Genomic DNA, 18,880 nt, shown 5'->3' with positions numbered 1-18,880 from the left:
TGCCCTGTGAGACCCTGTCGTGGTTTAGTGTTTCGATTAGCTCAGCCGAAGCGACTAGGGGTGTCATCGGGTAACCGCCACAGTGCCCGTGAAGTCACTCTAAAGTGTGGCCAACTCGTTGGTGTCGGATAATTTGTTCTGGTTCGTAGCTCGGGCACGATATTTTCCTCCCCAAAAAAACGCGCTGCGTGTGGCTGGAGTATGTCCATGTTTGCGTCCAGGCGCACAAGTTTTTTACTGCCCCTTGTCTAGAGGGACTCCACCCTCATTGCGTATGCAAACAACGAAATCGGTGAGACGCGCTTCTACCCGGACGATTGGCAAACTCTGTTCAAGCGTGACACTGCGTGGATGAGTCGCCGGGGCCATCGTTTCACGAGCGAAGAATTGTCTCCACCACCAGCGATGAGTTTGGAAGCTAACCGACGGGTAGAACTTGGATCGATTTGATCATTTTTTTTTTAGAGAGGGTCTTTTTTTGTAGACTAACAAACAAACCCACCCCAAACCAAAAGGGGTTAGGGTGTACTGTATATCTAGAAATGATGCGAATGTAATGTGAAGACCGGGGTATTCGGAGACACACCTTCCGACATTTTCCCATCCGATGGCCATCAATCGATAATGAAGTGCATTGTGCCGTGCGGTAAGCGTGGTAAACGCACAGCACACGCTTCCCAACGGGATGGTGCGTTGACAGGCACCCATGCTTTTGTCACCCCCAGGGCCTGTCCGGTCCCTGTTTCACCTGGTAGCAAAGAATGAAGTAATAAATTGCCTGCCGTTGATGTACTGCAGTAATCGACTATTCGATTGGAATTTTGATTGCCAGCCAGCTAGCCAGCTTCATCCAGTTACGCGTCTGTAGGCTAATCGATTGTTGTGTGTGTGTGTGTAGGGAAGAACTCACTTACATTTGTATCAAACAACACTGGCCAAAACCATGGTTTACCATTTTGTATGGATAAGTAAATGTAAACTTAAGCTGTTGACAATTTTTGACGTTATAAAAAATATTTGTATGGACAATAGCTTTTGTTGGCCATTCGAGTTATGGGGATATTTATCAGGGCTGAATAGTTCGTTATTTGGTTTGGTGCATAAACATCGGCACCTATTTTCAGTACTTTTATTAAGGTGCTGTTAACACTCACTTGTAAAACCTCGATTGCAAGTCAAACTGATGAAAAAAAATGCTGAAAAAGTTAGTAAAACAATGTTATTTTGAGCATAAGCTCCTTTTTAAAAAAATGGATTTATTTATTATTAATTTTATTTAAAAAATAGCTTATTTTACGCCTAATGTTCATGCCCGATTCTGATAGTTAAGTTGGTTTTACTAGCTAATAATTTTACCCCGGCGTAGAGAGAATCGTTAACCGTGCTTCGCCTAATTGTGAAGGGCAAGTTTTAGTTGTAATTACACGGCTGAAAATAATGTTCCCGGCTTTACCCATCTATTTAGCCCATCGTATAGAGAGAGAGAGGGGTTAAAATTATGTATCTTTGGAACTTTTTACATACATTCTTTAAGACATACACCATTGTCACGACCGCTTAAAACAACGGGAATAGCCGGGGTTCACGGGCAGGTCATTTGAGGAAATCTCACCACAAACCATTTCAAACAGCAGCAACCACCCGACGGTAGGTGTTTCATGTTTAATTAAGAAACTTGCTTAAGAACACCGAACAGAGCAGACCAAGCCGGCCAACCGTTTTTTCCCCTGGGAGTACGGTTGAACTGCCTGTGGTTGATGCGGATCTTCCGGTTTTCCCAACCGGCGCGCGTTGCCCATTATTTTCCGCTTATCGAGCAAGCACAATTGGAAATTTATTATTCCATTCCTAGCCGGTCGGCGCGCCCCAACCAGCGTCCCATCCAGCCTTGGTTTGGGGTGGGGGCATGGTGAGTGTTAGAATGACACGGTTAAGTTGCTGCTGAGCTACGGGCGAAATCTTCTCTCAGCGGTGTTCTTATTCGTTTCGTTTTTGGTTGGCACCGCTGTGGGGCTGGGAGCTGCTACACTAACAGCCATGTTATTAGAGCAAAGCATCAACGATCCACCGGAGTTAAGCAAGCTCGGCTCGGCACACACATCGTCAAGGCCAGCGTACTTGCAACACAGGAGCTTTCAGAAAAGCCGTTCACACAGACACACCACACTTCTTAGCTTTTCCTTCCTTTTCGCTTCTTTGGTGCCCGGACCCACTCTCATGTTTCCACCGGCAACTCAAAACCAAATTCGCAGCTAGGCTTGGTGGTCACATTTCCTTCCGATTTCATCTGCAGCTCGGCGCATCCACGGCTGCACACTCCGCCAAGGTTTGTGAAGCAATCGAACCGTGTCGATCTCTGATGTCAAAACATAGCCGCAAGCAGCAGCTTCGAACATCGGTTTTGCTAATTGTGCTGATCTGTGCTTTTCTTTACTTGCAGCAATGGATATCGCTGTGCCGGGAGTCACGCACGATGATTCGTCACTCAAGAATGGCAGGTAAGCAATCGGTAGATTTACGGCGACTGTAGAAGCCTGTCGCTCTTATCTACCTTCATTCTTCCGTATAAGAAAAAACCCACTCCGAGCCATTGAGCCACACAGCGAGGCTGCCACCTGTTGGGATATTGAAAGCAGAAGGACGATCGTGTTTCGGAGACCGGAACCAAAAACGTTACCATAATTTTGAGAATAACTCGGCATGAGGGAATATTTCAACAACACAGGGACATGCGATCCTCAGCATATATTACGGCACCGATCAATGCATGCGCACGTCAGCGCTATTACCGGGCTCAAGGTTAAAACCATCTGGTGCATGTGCACTGGCCAGCTTTTAAAAGGGCAAGGTGTGTTCTCTCTTTCCTTCTCTCTTTCCTTTTCATCGCGTACAAAACTGCTTATGCTAGCTTGGTGTTTCGTTTCGTTTGGAAGCAGGTTGTTGTTTTTTGATTGCAACTGTCACTGCAACTTGATATTAAAAGGAGCGTCAATTATTAGGAGGCACATGGGCTCGTCCCGAAACAGATGCCCCGGTTGAGGTCATTTAACCCGAGCACACACACTGCTTGGGGTAGACGTTGGAAAAGTGAGCCTTTTTTAAGAAAAAAATAACACCTCTGCCCCCCCCCCCCCCCCCCCCCCCCCTAAATATGTTTCTACGTCTGCCACTTGTGCTGTGCAGGTTAATGTAGGTTAATGAAGCGCAAGTAAACATTACTGTGTCATGATAGCAATCCATAGCACATGAATTGGTTGTAGGGATTCCAGCGCGGGTGTCCGACGGTTGCAGTCTCTTTAGCAGGACAAAACACACACACGCGTTTTGAACGGGAGTTGCATTAAATATTTAAACGACCCCTCTAGCGATACCTATGGCCGCATGCTTAGAACAAGGTGCTATCGTTTCAGTGAGACCACTCCGTCATCCTCACACACACACACCCGGCAAAGGGATTAGGAAAAGCGCCACAGAACGCAGCATGTTTCCCACGGTAAAATCCCACCAAGCTGGGATCACCATTGGGTCAACTTTTTGATGCAAGTCGACGAGTGCACCGAAGAACGGGGCCGATTTGGCCTTTGGTGGTTAACCACTCTGGACCTCTCACGGTGGGGCGTTGGATGGATGGGGGCGCCCGAGTTAACTCTTTCACACTCCGTAAATAAACTTTAATCGGTTGCAGTTTAATGACTTTTTTCCGTGTTCCGGTCGGGTGGCCGGAAGCCTTTCTGTGTGCTTTGTTCGCCTGACAGTTTCTCTCGTTCTTGATGGTTAGACAGTGATCATCATCATTTGTTCTCTTCCTGGCCTGGTTCTCGGACTGGTTAGATTCGATCGCACTTGTCCTTGTCCGGTTGGGCATGCGCGCTTGGGGTGTGAGGGAAAAGGGTCGGTACATTTAACTGCCAAAGTGGGACAAAGTGTGGGACATTTCGCTGCATCGGGTCTATTTCGGAAGTGCGGCATTTAATCACGGTTAACCAAACCCGACTCTGACTGCAGATGGAAAGCGTTGATGGTTTATTTGTTTAACCGATCCATTCAGCATAAACAATCTTCGTTCTTAGGGCTTTCGTTTGTTTGTATTTACTTTCAAAACTTTTTTTGTTTTTTGATTTATGATCTTTAGGGGTAGAAAATTCTGCACACCTTGAGAATATTACACACACACTGCGAAGTGACATGAGGGTGGTCCTCGGCATCTCCGGTTTTCGGTCTAACACGAACCCCATTTTGCTGATACCAAATATAGTTTAAAAGTCTGTTCGACTGACTACGATGGGACGACCCCCGGATGAGATTTGAACCTCGACCCTGTCGTGTGAAGACAGGCGCCGCTATCGTCTCTACCACCGGGCCTCCCAATGATCCAGTGTGCTTATGTTTATTTAATGGCCGTGGGACAAGCTGTGGAATTCATAGCAATTTATTGTTCCTACATTTTAGTGCCATTTCTAAATGATTTACGGAATGTGACTCTGCCAGTTTATTTAGACAAAAACAAATAATTTTCCTAAGGCCTCATATGCGATCCACACTCGAATGCGATCAAGATCATTATTTTAAACAAATTCAATTTGTTGACTGACGTAAGCATTGCTTATTCCCAACCTGATCGTGCACTTTTTTCATATTTTGTATAATTGAGATCAGAGAGCAAAGTGTGTGCAAGGGTTTTAAATTTATTAATTACCTCCCAGCGCCGTTACTGAGCACGGTGCGGTGCCTGGTTGCGGTCCACTGCGCGATGGTTCCATTGATCAACGGAAACTATGATCGCAAATTGTCCACTAATACGCACACACACACACACACGTCTCCCACGACGCCGGGCTGAGACGGGGATCCTGCCTCGTCATCACGTCCGGCGCTGGGATTCACTGCCGTTTGCTGTCCGCGAAGCGCTGAAACCGATTATCGTATTTCGTTCCCTCCGGTCGTGACAGTTTGCCGACAGCCGAATGTTTTAAATTAGAACACATGGTTAGAGGGACTTCCTTCTTTTTTGTTTTGGTTTGGTTCGAGTTTTTCACCAATCACCAATTTACGAAAGAGGCCCCGCCACGAGCGGGATATCACTTGTGCGATGCTGCTCTCGCCTGGCAGGCAGCTTCTCGACGCAGATCGAACCCCGGGTTTGGCAGTATACTCTCACGCACGCACGCGGTCGGATTGTGCGGCCAGTCGCGGTTTCGGATTGTCTAGAACGTGCAGTGTAGTCGCTGAGGTGCTAGTTTCTTGAAGCTTACAGCCTGAACCTACGTTTGTATTGTAAATGCACGTCGAAATAAAAGTGAAAGCAATGCGCAAGTGGTCACAGCAGCTAAAGAATCTTTCTGAGAGTGATCCCGATCTGTTAAAGTTGTGTTCTGTTGGTGTATTGTGCCTTATTGGGCCCAAATATCGTTAACATATCCCTACATTCGCATACCCATCACGAGAAGCGATGTTTAATTTGTAGTGGTTGTGGTTTTTGTGCAAAAAGTGATGTAAAAAAAGGCGAAAAAAGGCGTCCCACCAGACGGGAAAATATATTTTTGTCACCAGACAGTGGAAAACATCATGAAAACCCTCTTCTGGTGTGTGATCGTCAGTGTCGTCGTGCCGGTGCAATGTACCGTGAATAAGCCGTGATTGTGGATTTCCCGTGATTTTCCTTCGGCGCGTGTCGTTGTTTCCTGTCTGGTCGATTGTCGTACTGTTTGATTACACTTTTAACTTTTAACGAAGCGTTGGTAGAGTAAAGCAGAGAGAGATTCTGTTCTTGTGCGCAAATTGTAGCCAAAGTAGGTCACAGTAACGCCCTGAGACCGGAGCGATGCCATAGAACTATCGTCACGCTGTAAATAGACATTCAAAAAATGGGAAGTATAAATCATCCATTCGCCACTCGAAATGATTTATCCCGGCCCAAATGAATGCACATGACAGTGGCCAGACAGACTGGTAACGATGATATGGCAGGGATCCTCAACCGCAACGATTTTCTCGCCCCGAAATGCACTTCGGTGGCGTGATGCGTTCGTTCACTCGAGACTGGCGCTTAAGTGTCGTCTGTCCAGAACGAACGTACCGGCAATGGTTATATTTTTAGCAGAACTCATCAGCAGGACGCTTGATGTGCAGTTGCAGCTGCCGTGGCCACTGGCGTACCCGTAACAAGTGCTCCTCACGGTTCCAAGCGCACCGATTGCGCAATGACGCACACGCGGAAAGGAAGAAAGATTGAGAGCTAAGAAATCATTTGCAAAGGGGTTAAAATGGATACTACAAATCGCAACGTTCACGTATATTACACATTAGAAAACTCCAATCATTGGTTATATTTTCTTTCTAGAAGAGGCCATCTACTCATCGGCCAATCTGTGAGTAACTAACGATCGTCAATTACACTGGAGGTTTAGCATTACAAGTGTGCCGTAAAACAAAGAACAACCCCCACCCCCCTCTAGAATAGCAAAGCTTTGCCTGCCGTGAAACGATCGGAACCGAACCCGTAACGAAGCGCGTGTGTGGATCTGCCGCAAGAATGCGTAAAGATCGATTCCGATCGGTTCCACATTGATGGGGCCGGCCAACGTTGCTCAATTCGTTCGCTGGGAAAGGAATTAGAATAGACTTCTTGTCTCGCCGGAACCGTGAGCGTGTTACGGCAGTGTAGGTTTTGGCGTGGTGCTCTTCAGCAAGCCGCATTTCAGAGCACGCGTAACGTGGTGGGGCCCAGCTTGGGTTGGTCTCAAATTTCGCTACAAAAACGATCCCCTTTCGCTCGACCTCTCAGCTGTCGCTTGTGTGTTATGTTTTTTTTTCCATATGTGGCCAACAGCTTCTGAACATCTTGTGAACCCGTCGATGGGTTTAAACAAGTGTGGTATTATTTTTAGGAAGGCTGGGTGATATTTTTATTCGCCCGTTTTTGGAGTGTGAGTGTTTATGCTCTGCTATGCTTCCTTCTTCTTTTGCAATCTTTATGGCGAACGCATTGCTCCATACTTCCGAAAGACGCTCCGAAATGATGGAAGTAAATAATTTCCGAATCCGTGTCGATTGAATGCGGGGGACCGTTGGGCTGTCTTGCAGGATGGCTGCTGATGGTGTATAATAATGTTAATGCGCTTTTTCTACTCCACACCATCATCAGCCTCAACCATGACGATCATCGCCGTGATCGACGCTCGAGCTATCGATCGCTTTTCCGATCGGCTCACGAATGCCATTAATTTTCATTCGAATGCCTCCATCGTGACCTCGGTGATGGAGATGTGGGAGTTAACGGGCCCGCCGGTGTAAGGTACGGCACAAAAACGAAACCAATTTCCGACGTGAAACTGGAGCAGCGCCACAGAAGCGCCAAGGAAAAGGCAAGGCATTTTTTTTAATCGGAAGCGAAAGTTTTGACTGGAAAATGGAAATTTTTTTTTCTATCCTAAACGTTGGAGATTTTAAATTTTCAAACAGTTTTAAATTTTTATTTATTTTTTAACCTATTCCTCACCATGGGGGGAACGGTCCTGATGGGATTTGACCCCCAGTCCTGCCGTGTGAAGACCGGTACCGCTGTCGCATCTACCGTCTACGTTTTTCCTCTTCCTTTCAATCGAGAAATTGGTTTCGTGGTTTGCTCTGCAGATGGTAACGCGTGTAGAGCAGACCGAAAAGAAACGAAGCTATTTCAAGAATGCGACAAATGCAACCAATAGGCATAACAAACCCCAAAAACACAATGAATCGTGTACGAAAGAATATGAATGTGGGGACAGAGAGAGATGAAGAGAACATGTGTAAGACAGGCCTGAGAAGGTGGTTTGGCGCATTGCTTTGCTGCAGCAGAACCTAGCGACGGCGGTTACCTTATTGCGTCCCATTGGCTAACAAGCGCATTCCTCAAATATTTGAGGAACGAACGGGTTGTTGTTGTTGGCCAGTTTGGTTGGTACAATTCGTTTCTCCTTATTCATCGCATTACATTCTCCAGAATATCAGTCATTGAAAGTGTTGCAGTAAATTAAATAACTTCAAAGAGAAAGTGTTGCCATAAAAATGGACTATCATCAGATGCAAATGTACGCGGGCTACAGTGGCGCTCAGTGCGATTATCCCGGTTGTCGACGTCCGGTTTCCAATCTTTCCTGCTACACAGTACCGGAAAACTCTGTCCCGTACGGTGAAGATTCCGATGAACAGTTTATGAATAGTGGAACAACGACAACGAGCAATGCAACCACAACGGATGAAGATTGCAATGACGATTGTACGCCCGTTCCCACACCGACTGCGATCGGAGCTTATCATCCTCCCGATGGAGGTCCGCCACAGTTGGGTTACTTTGTGCCGATCAGTCCGGTGTTTTTCCGTAGTCCACAGTTTCGGAAAAGGTAGGCTGTGGTGTGGTTTTGTCCTTTTTGGATCCTATTTGACCGGAAGAATTCTGTCCTTCGCACTGCATCTTATTTAACAAGCTAATATTTTTCTCTTCCCTTACTTTTCCATGTCGACAATAAAACCTAAAGGGACACAATTGATTCGAATCGATCGCGAAGAAGCACAAGCTACTGCGGCACATCGACACCGACACCGACGACGGTTCCCATCAGTAATACCGTTTCCTCGCGCCGTTCCTCACTGATATCGGCCACAGCGTCCTCTGCCAGCAATCAGCAGCAGCAACCACCACCAATTCCACAGTTACCATCGAAAACGGCAGTAGCCGGCACAGCAACCCATATTGATCTCGCTGGCTGTGAAAGCAAGTTTGCCGTGTCGAACAACAACTTTAACAACTCGTCCGTAAGCAATGGTAGCAACAGTAGCAACAACAACAACCAAAGCAACAACCATCGAACATCGAACGGGGACAGCTCCGCGACCGCCAATGGCGTTCCCGACGCAAGTGTGCTCCGCAGTATCCGGCAGGCGTTGGGTCAAGGCCACCTGCCACCGTCGAACAAGCGGCTGCAAAAGTCAGAATCGGCCGCCTACTCGTACTTTAATCCGAAGCGGTTTAGCTCACCCCCGTTCGGTGAAATGGCCGGCGGTGGTGGTACCACGGATCGGAGGCTCAACTTGAAGAACAAAACGGCCAGCCTGTTTCGGAGCAAATCGAAAAAGGAGCAGCGTACGTACCACCGGTCGGTGAATGAAACGATCGAGGTGCTGGCGGATCAGGTGGTGGAGGATGAGAAGGTGGTAAGTGAATCATGTTTTTTAAATGCTTTTTTTGTTGGGAACGTGTAAGCGATTAGGGAAAAGCCCCATTAATCTAGAACCAGGAACTCTTGTGATCGCGGGGCGTTACATTGCATATCTTCAGGCGCACACAAGTAACGAGATCGATTTTGATTTTTGTTTTAATTACATCTAATTTGTGTTTACATCTAAAATAGTGTGTAATAATTTTTACAAATGTTTAATCAATAATTAGTACATTTAATCGTGGGAAACACTTTAAATTGCTTATAACAAAAATACTGTGAGCAATTTGTTTAGCAAATCGCTGCTCTTCATCTTGATACTTCACATCAAATAAACACCCGTTCGAGTTATCGATTGTACCATGTGCAGCACACGCGACCTCTCCATCCATAAGGTTCCGTTTTTTTTTTTGTGTGGCCGTATCCTCTAGCAATCTGTTTGTTTATTATTCAAAAAGTCATACCGTCTGGTCTGGCCCGTAATTGTATTACGTCCGGCGTATAAATATGCTAATTTGCGTATGCACCGGCAGGCACACCGGCAGAGCAAATGCTCTGCAAGTAAACAGAGCGAAAGAGAAAGGACGAGTACGCACCCAGTTTCGAAAACCGGGGCTTTCCCCCACACACTCGGGAAAGGATTGCCCGGCATGCTAAAAGGGCGGCAAATAAAACAATAACAAACCCACATAGCTGCATGTATAGGTGCGCTGGCGTACGGCGACGCATACTCGCCAACGGGCCGGAGCAAAAGCAATGCGTTGTCGGCGCCAGGAATGTCAGGAAAGGATATCGCTAGTTTCACCTTTTGGATAGTCGAGTTGGGGTGTGTTAAAAGCGATGTACGTCGATTGGCAAATGGGTAAAGCATATCGGGGTGTAAATTAAGCAACAAAAATCCATCCAATCGAAACCGGTCACCGAGCACGTTGCCGCCCGTTCAAATCGGATGCGAGAAGGAGCGCGGGTCATTGATCGAAGGACGATAACCTGTGGATAGAGGAGGGTGGTGTGCGAATGTGGGGAAGATTGGCCGAATGGGGTGGACTGCCGCTGTCCTTTAGCGCCGTTAGACGTATCCTTCGTGCCACCGGGATATGGTGCGAGTGCGTTTGATCCTTCTACGTGCCTGCCGGGGCAGTACGGTCGGTTAGCTGTCTAGCCAAGGGAGTTGTTGTCCCGAAAACGCACGGATGAGGGTTAAAGGCCACCAGCCCCTGGGTGGTAGGCAGGCCAGGAAGTGGTGAATATCGAAATCGGAAGTAAATCGAAGGCAAGGGGATGATCGTTACAACTCGATTCCGGCTCGTCGGGGAAAGAAAAACATTGGCAGTGCGCATGGTCACGTTTCGTGTTTCGGATGGTGGTTGTCCGTTCGTGCCAGCCACCCACCGGCTTCACCGCACGCTTTCCTAGCGTTGTTCGCCCCCTTTTACTGTCGGCAAACGTAACATTGTCGGCTTACAGAGTTTACAGTTCACACCGTTCGGTTGTAGAATGCTTCAGCGGTTTTTTTTCTTCTTCGTTGCTTGCTTTCCACCGGTTCGGGGTTCGACATGCACCGTTGGGTGTGGAGTATCAGCAGGGAATAGAACGCACACGTGAAGCAGCAAGCCGTCCTGACGTCAGAACCAGCGGTAGTAGAGGTGGGTTACCTTGGTCGTTAGACAAACCGTTCGTCCTTTAATCCTTGGGAAGGTGGGACGTTGGGCGGTGGAATGGTTGTAGTGGTAAATTGCAATTGACGACGGAAGCTAGGAAAAGCGCATTGCTTGTTGGGGTGCGCGTGTGGTAGCGCAAGCTACTCCCTAAAGTCGATATTCGTTTGCATCTATGGGGTGGATACAAATGTTGTGTGTGTGCGATTTGTAAGAAAGCATAACATAAGCTAAAATTTTCTATTTTCTTGATCAGTTCAAGAATTTAAGGTTCTTATTTCAAGAACAATCATAACAGAATATCTTCTGATAGTTTCATCATTGTGAAAATTTCTTCCGAGAGTCCCAATGTCTCGATCTCGGCCCATCATTTATGGTTTTCTGTGACTTGATTTTACCCTGGATAGCGTCCTGCGTACGGGGAGGCGGTCTGGTCTGGATAGGATTTGATCCCCAGTCCTGGTGAATGAAGACTGGCACCGGTATCGCCTCGGTTACCGAATTTTCTCCAACATGGGGGAGAATATCCTGGGAAAAAATGGTCGGGCTATGTGACAATCATCCTGGCTGAGCTGCTGCCTGGAGCTTGTGAATCCTCTGGAAGGAGAACTCACCGTCAATCGATGAGTCTGTCCACTAATCAATGGAAGCGATCATGACAATATTTCTGGCAAACTTCTATTGGAGTACCTATAATTCTAATGCCAAGCTTAAGTAGTAACTTATCCTTATGGCACAGAGACAGAGGGCTGACAAAATCCAGAAATTTATGTATAGTCCTATTTAATTAGATTTGTTGCCTAATTCAACGATCTTTCAAACTCATTGCACAATTTCGCAAATAAAATCAAAAATGCCAATAAAGTACCAAACTTTTCGAACGACCCCATCGGGAACTGAACCGTTGGGCTAACAACACACTTACGAGCAGCTACAGACACCCCATCCGATTGCCGGCGTATCATTGCCCATCGTGATGGAGGGTTGCAGCGCTGGCAGAGGAGCCGCTTTTCACGAGCGATAGCAGTGGAAATGATTTTCCATTTTCATGGAGAGACGAACGATACCACGAAGACACCGACTCTGTGGCTACGACACTTTCTGTGTACTGCCGATGATGGTACGAACTCGTATGTGTGTGTGTGTTGTTACACTCGTGCGATATCGCGTGCTGTTTGTAACACTTCGCTTCTGACCCGGCCGTTAGTCGTTACTAACACGCCGTACGTTAATGTTCTAGTCCTTCTAGTGCTAGTGCTGTAGAGTTTTCCTTTTTACTTCTGTTAAGGCTGTGAATAGTTGGCAATTGTAGCCTTTTATTTATGTTGGAGCAGTCGTTCAAATCGTATCCTAGCTTGTGTTAAAGTTGGTAACGCATTTGTCCCTAGTTTGGGTGTTTTTTTTTCATTCCCCAAACAAATATGTGCCAGTATGTGATATCGTTTCGTAAATATCGGCCCCTTTCAAGAGCGTTACTGTGCGTTAAAAAGGGGCGTTCGTAATAGCTGCGATTAGAGGTAGGGCATCACTACTGTGGCCAGTCTGTGGTCACTTCCAGTGGTAGAGAAAATCGAAACAGCAAACCGGCAAAATTAGCCCCCCCGGAGCAGTGGCCTTCACAACCTCCATCCAAATAGTGGAAGCATTCGAAATCGCTACCGTTCTTTGCTCTGGCTCCGGTGGCTCGGACCTCCGAAATTCGAATTAGTGGCGCATATCTTTTTTTTTGTTGTTGTTGTTAGTGTTGTCTACTGTACCTTAGGCTTGTGCTATTGCGGGGTCGGTCAAACGGACCGTGCGATGTGGTTCGTGCGTGAAATTATGATGAAATCGCAAATCGTGGCCACTGACCAAACTGCCGTCTCGCAAGCAGGCAGACAGAGTAGAGGTGCCTGCCGAGGTTGAAAGGTCGGTTGGCTCCATTCATAAGCCAGCACCCCCCCTCACGCGTGTAACAGAGTGTGTTGTTGTGTACGCGCTGACCACTCCAGCCTGCCAGGAGGGCACGAAGACCATGATGTGAAGAAAAAAAATGCAAAAGAAAATCAATTTTCTTGTGGCTTCATGCGTCACACACCCTCTCGATGGCGGGGTTTGTTTGCATCGCCCGTTAAACAAATGTGCTGCTGCTGTTGTTTGTTTCCTTCGAGTGTCGGGTGCCAAAGCCGTCCGTCAAGAGGTGGAAATGAGATTGTTCTAATTTAATTAGCCCAAGTGGAACGCGCGCGCAAAGACGGTGAGCCCAACCCAAAAACAAAAAAAAACAGGGGGATTGTGGCCACAGTGTCTGTTTCGTAGTGTGCGTGTGGAAAGTGTTTTTCTTGAAGAATTCAAACCGTCGGTGGTTTACATTAAAATGAAGTGATTTTACGTTACGCCTTCACGCAAAAGTCGAACACGCAGCAAAGAATGAAATTGCCAAAGTGGATAAGGCGTACGCCGAAATCAAATGTGGGCGTCAAGAGCATTGTCAAGTCATCCGGCCACAGTTCGGATGGTGGCGGTGGTAGCCAGCGCCATCGTCGCAAATCATGCTCGGCCTCACTGAAAGGGAAACGCAAACGAAACTCGTACGTGTCGTCCGCCATAACGACGAAGAACTTCTATCCGGCGGAACATTTCTTCAAGACGGCCCCTGCTCCGGCACATTTTGACGGGCGAGGTGGAGATGATGTAGAAAAAATGGCCCGTTACCGTACGCTTCCGGCGTCCTTCGGAAGGGTGGTCTATCAGCCAGGACTGCAGCCAGGGCCGGGGATGATTCCTGGCCATTATCCGGCCGTGCAGCGTCCGTCACAACATCCACTCGGGCTACCGAACTGTTACGGTGGCATTCGAAATAAACCGCCGGTGCCAAACGGTATGCAATTGGTGCAACAGTATGCGCCCAACGGTATGCAATACACACAACACCAGTATCAGCCGAACGGTATGCAATTAGTACAACACCATCATCTGCAGAAACGCTTGCAGCAGGTAGGCACTTTGTTTGCGGATTTGTAACTAAATTTATTTTATTATAAAAGCAATTAAATAACGGAAAATTCTTAAGAGATTTTACAGCATTTTTTTTTATGGGATAAATGTACTCAATGAGTGAAATATTTTGAATTTTGAAACAATTTGAACAAGCTGTGAGTGTCCATCTATGTTGATAATTGAAGGTGTGCCATAAGGCATTAAGTTGGTGACAAAAGAAAGCCGATTCTATTAGTCCACAACAATTCGTCGTTTGTTTGAGTGTGCAAAAAAATTCTCTCTCGCGCACGAAGAAGAACAAAGCTCCTCCCGAGGGGGGGTTTCTTGTCTGTCTCCACCCGTTTGCTTTGCCAACGGGCGTTAAAGTCTTTCGTTCCGTTCGTGCCGTTGCTTGCCGGCTCTCATTTTCTTCGCCGATATGCAAAACGACCGGATTGGTGCTTTGCCAAGAACAAACGTACGAAGCGAAGCCTTCTTTTATGTAAATTCAATACGAACCGGCCAAAAATCCTCCGTGTCCCGCCCGTGTCAAGGATTTATGGTTGACGGAGCAAAAGTTTTTAAAACCCCGAACCCAAACTGTCGCGTCGGGTTTTGGCTTGAGCCTGAGCGGGGGGATTTTTTGTTTTGTTTTGTCTGTCACCCACCTCACCGCCCAATCCGTTTCCCATGCCGTCTGTCAATATTGACTTTTATTTTTAGCGAATTTTGTACGGGTGTGTTCATCGGTATAGACCAGCACCAGAGCGAGATAAGATCGTTGGGCAAGAAAGGTTAATGTTACTGGTGTAGAGATAGAGGTGAAAAGATTGGTTAAATAAAAATGACAAAACTATGTTAAGTTATAAATGACAGATAGAGGTTTAAATATGTGACATTTGTAGCAAAAAAGGGATAGCTAAAATGTTTCATGCCTGATTCATGTCCGCTTCTCTACTATACGCCTCTTCCACTGTTCTTCCCAAACGATAAGAACCACAGAAGCAACGAGCCTTCGGAATTGAAGTTTAAGGCCACGATATTGATCCACGTGGATTGCTGAAACATTCTTTCATAAAAACACTCCATTTTCTAAGCCTCGCTCTACAGCATTGTTAATCGTCCTAATGCGAGCTTTATCTATCTGTATTTCCGTTTGCATAAAGGAATACAGTGGTGCACATTTGTTTAACCATACATAGCATTAAACTTCCTTTTGTCTAAGTAAGCGGTTTTAAGAATCTTTTTAAATATATTTAAAAATATATTTAAATGTATAATTGCCAAAAATAAAAAATCTCCAACAAAGTTCGAATGGTGCACCTTTACCTATGGGACGCACTGTACTGTGAAAGATCAGCAAAGAGCAGAAAGCAGAATTGCCTTTAAAACCCATCGTCAAACGTCATCGTCGAAGAATTTGGCACGTTCAGGAAGAGGGAAGAATTCTTACGGCTACGTGTCTCGATCACGCTCGAAGCTGTTGCAGTATTGGAAATGGTTTCATTCAATAGTATATGGCAAGCACGTACCATTTTGAGTGTTGTTCGTGCTGCTGAGTCGATATTATAAGCTCTCTGACAAGCTGAGCACTTTGGCTTCATAATAATCTATATAAAACTAGGGGTCTGTTGATAAGTATCGTAGAAATTATTGTACCTGATACTGGCCAGAAATGCTTAAATCTTTTAGAACAATTAGAGGCATCCAGAGTCGCTAGAATGTGTAGTGTCTCTAAATTTAAAGTTTTAAATATTTTTACTAATTTTTCAAAAACTTTTTACACACGTGTTCTTCTATATTCTGGCTCCGGTATCTCCCATTCCAAGATCGTACGATCTTTGCCAGCGCCCCGATGGTGCCTTTTCTCGGACCCCTTTCCCAAACCCAACAGCCACCACCACTCCCTGTTAAGCCTGCTGTGCAAGTGTTGCCAATGCGTGACTCACACGATAAGCTCGCCGCCTTTCGGTTTAGCCCAGGAACGGGCCTGGCTCTGTCGCGAATTCATAATCTCCTCTGCTTCAAGCGTCCTTCGAGCGATTGGCGCACCGAGCGCACCCTCCCTGCCCTGCCCTTTCGTGCCAAAAATCCAAACTGCAATCCAGGCTGCAGAGTGTTGGTGCCCGTTCGGTGCTAAAGCTCTGCTGCAGTAGGTAAAGCAGCAGCGAAAAAGCTTTTTCCCCGGCAGTGCACGCGGGACATAAATATCGCATTCCTATGTTGGAAGCTATGCTGTTGCCGTCCCTTTCCGTGCGTCCTTTTCTAATGCAAATACGCGCGGCTCGTTCGACGAAGGGCAGGCTGTGTGGATCGGGCAGAAGTGTGCTGGTGTGTGTATGCCTCCGACAAGAAGCCTGTTGCGCGTCGCGCACATTGTTAAATGACTGGACGGTTTCTATCTCGCTTTCTCTCTCTCTCTCTCGCACGCGCCCTTTTATTCACGAGCCCTCTCTCGTTGTCGTTTTCATAAATCAACCGTGCCTGCGACTTCACGACGACGATGATGATGATGATGATGATGATGATGATGATGATGATGATGGTGCAAGAAAGAGAGAAGACGAACGAGTTTCGTGCAGGGAGAAAGCGAAACGGGCGAACCGTGCTTCGACTCGACGGGGTCCAAATCAAATCGCTAGGCGTCGTCCATTTTATTTCGTGTCTCCGAGCGGTCGACAGGGTCTCTCGCGTGTGATCCTGCGCGGCCCGTGAAACGTTTTGCCAGCAGAGGGCTTTTAAGGTTTTGTGTCATGGGAGGACTGAACGATTCCTACGTGGAAGAAAAGCTGGCTTTTTCTCGGTTGTGAAATATTCAGGGTTTTGTGCACGTTATTGAACGCGTAGAGTGAGTGTTTGGGAGTAGCGAGCAGTTAAAGGTGATTTTCGGGAAGGATCTCTATCTGTGCTGGATGCTGTGGTTCTTGCCGTATCTCTGTGTGTTCCCTTGTTGGTATGCGTGTGTGTGTGTGTGAGTGCGTGTGTGGGTGAATGAGCATTTTAAATCTCGAAATTGATAGAGATGTCCTCGTTGGCGCGAGCACTATGCGCAGCGTGGCATCAGCTTAAGTTGTAGGCAATATAGGAAGAAGAAATATTTTCAAAGTATTGCCACAGTGTGTATGACGCGTGTGTCCTTTTGTGTGCATAATTGAAGTAAATACATTTTTAATTAGTCCTGAAATATCCGTAACTATCGAATAATTCAAACGAGCGTAGTGCGAATTTTAATAAGCAACGCAGTTAAAAGAAATATAAAACGGTCGGGGCACAATCAAGACAGGATAGAAAAAAAGAAGCAAGCGTCGCACATATCCTCTCCCGAAGAACCTGGTGCTTTTGGGGTGAAGAGGCCGTCCGACCGTACCTTGCGGGCGCACCTGAAAAGCAGAAGAACGAAAAGAAAACCCAAAAGCTTCTTAAGATTTCGCGAGCAAAGGAATGAGTGAGCGTGTTGCGAGTGAGAGGGAAAGATACGTGAAAGGAGCGCAACGGCAGCATCATCATCATCATTGCCAACACCACCATGATCATCACACTGCTTGTCATCATCGTTGAAATCTGCGTTGGAAGCTGCAAAAGGGGTGGTTTGCTGTCTCATTCGTCGTCGTGAAGCAATCCGCGTCGCCATGGCGATATAGAAGAGGCCCGAGAAAAGTCCGAGTTTCTTGCGTGTCGCGCGAGCCACGCCGCGAGCTTTGTGCGTACTGTGCGCACATTTGTATGAGCCTCCGTGTATGTGTGTGTGTGTGTTTTTTGTATGTTTGGATACGCTAGCATTAAGTTTGGTTTTGTACAGACAACGGCGAACAGAGTGTGTGAGTGACAAGGTGAATTCGTAGCGCCCAACGTCTCGTTTCCACTGCGTGTCGTTCCTTGCGGCTGGATCAACAGGTACAAAACAAAAATCCAGTCGATCAGATTTGGGAAGGAGCAGCTACGCTACGCCTGTGTTGCAGCAAGGCACACAACACCACAAAGCGAGACAGACGAAACGAAAATAAAAACACACACATAAGAAACCGGTCGGCGCGGTCCCTTCCTACCTTACTGCCTGCAGCATAACAGAGAACGCCACCCTCGCCGGGTCCGCTTTGTTTGATGTTCCAGGGTCTAACCGTGTAGAGGAGTGTGTGTGTGTGTGTGTGTGTGTGTGTGTGTGTGTGTGTGTGTGTGATCGGACACTGCGTGCGCAATCTCGTCATTTATGTTCGTCGTCGTCGCTTGAGTATGTTTTGTTGTGTCCAGCGGTCAGGAAGCATGCAGTCAGCCATGGTGTTGGTGTGTTGATAGTTGTCGCGTTATTTGGTCAGCAACATAATACTAGTGCCACCTGCATGGATAACTGACTGACCGTCAGTAAAATATTTCGAACCCATCGCAGGATTTACGTCGGATTTTGTCCACATTGAGCCGCAAAGAAAGCAACGCGTGAAAACGGAAAGCATTCCGTCCGTAAAACACCGAGTGAAACGGAAGAGATCTGTCAGGGGCACATTCCAACTGGCTTGGCTCTGGTAGGGTTCTTGCGTTCTTGCGAGCCTAGCAAAACACCTCGGGTATCATCCAATCCACCGCGGATTGCACCCACCCAAACCGTCTGTGTCTCCGAAGCAGTGCGCTGAGCTGAGAATTATAAATTCAAGGTTTTTTCTTCGACGCAACCGACACGAGCCCGCACATTCATTGCTTTCTATATCGCCCCAGCATATAGGCCGAGCGGTAGAATCTAGGTAACCAGTGTGTTTCTGTGTGGTTGATCGCGTGAGTGTGAGCAGTGGTGTGTGCTAACTTGATCGAAGGAATGCTGAACGCACCTGCTGGCGAGGCAGCATTAGTAGTGTTTGATGTGTTGTACACCGCGCGGTGGAGTCAGTGCAGTGCAGGGTCAGTTTGGCCAGGGTGGTGAAAGTCCAGTCCAAGTACAGTGCCGCTGCGGTCTCGGTCCCGTCTCGTAAGGTGTTGACAGCGGCACAATAATAGCAGGGCAGCAGGATGATGATGGATATGCTCGGTTCCCCGAGCGGAGCCAACCAGCTGCCCAACAACCACTTTCACAGTGATTCGCAG

The 18,880-nt window shown here is 47.1% G+C and overlaps 1 protein-coding gene across 13 annotated transcripts in view; it reads left to right on the top strand.

Annotated features, from left to right (window-relative positions):
* Positions 1-18,880, top strand: part of LOC118505788 (tight junction protein ZO-1) — a 43,267-nt gene that overhangs the window by 3,023 nt on the left and 21,364 nt on the right. For 4 of the 13 annotated variants that reach the window (XM_036042112.1, XM_036042114.1, XM_036042111.1 and 1 more), the window contains exons 2-3: positions 2,441-2,498; positions 8,514-9,189. In XM_036042112.1, coding sequence (XP_035898005.1) covers positions 2,441-2,498; positions 8,514-9,189 — 734 coding nt within the window. Of the gene's footprint in view, positions 1-2,440; positions 2,499-8,005; positions 8,379-8,513; positions 9,190-12,875; positions 13,829-16,448; positions 16,690-16,748; positions 16,764-18,462 lie in introns of those variants that run through there. The other 9 variants (XM_036042113.1, XM_036042122.1, XM_036042120.1 and 6 more) reach the window with 9 other exon arrangements.

Source organism: Anopheles stephensi, chromosome 2, assembly GCF_013141755.1.
Source record: "Anopheles stephensi strain Indian chromosome 2, UCI_ANSTEP_V1.0, whole genome shotgun sequence".
NCBI classification, from domain to species: domain Eukaryota; kingdom Metazoa; phylum Arthropoda; class Insecta; order Diptera; family Culicidae; genus Anopheles; species Anopheles stephensi.
Note: the sequence above shows the minus strand (reverse complement) of the source record. Positions and strands in the feature narration are given on the sequence as shown.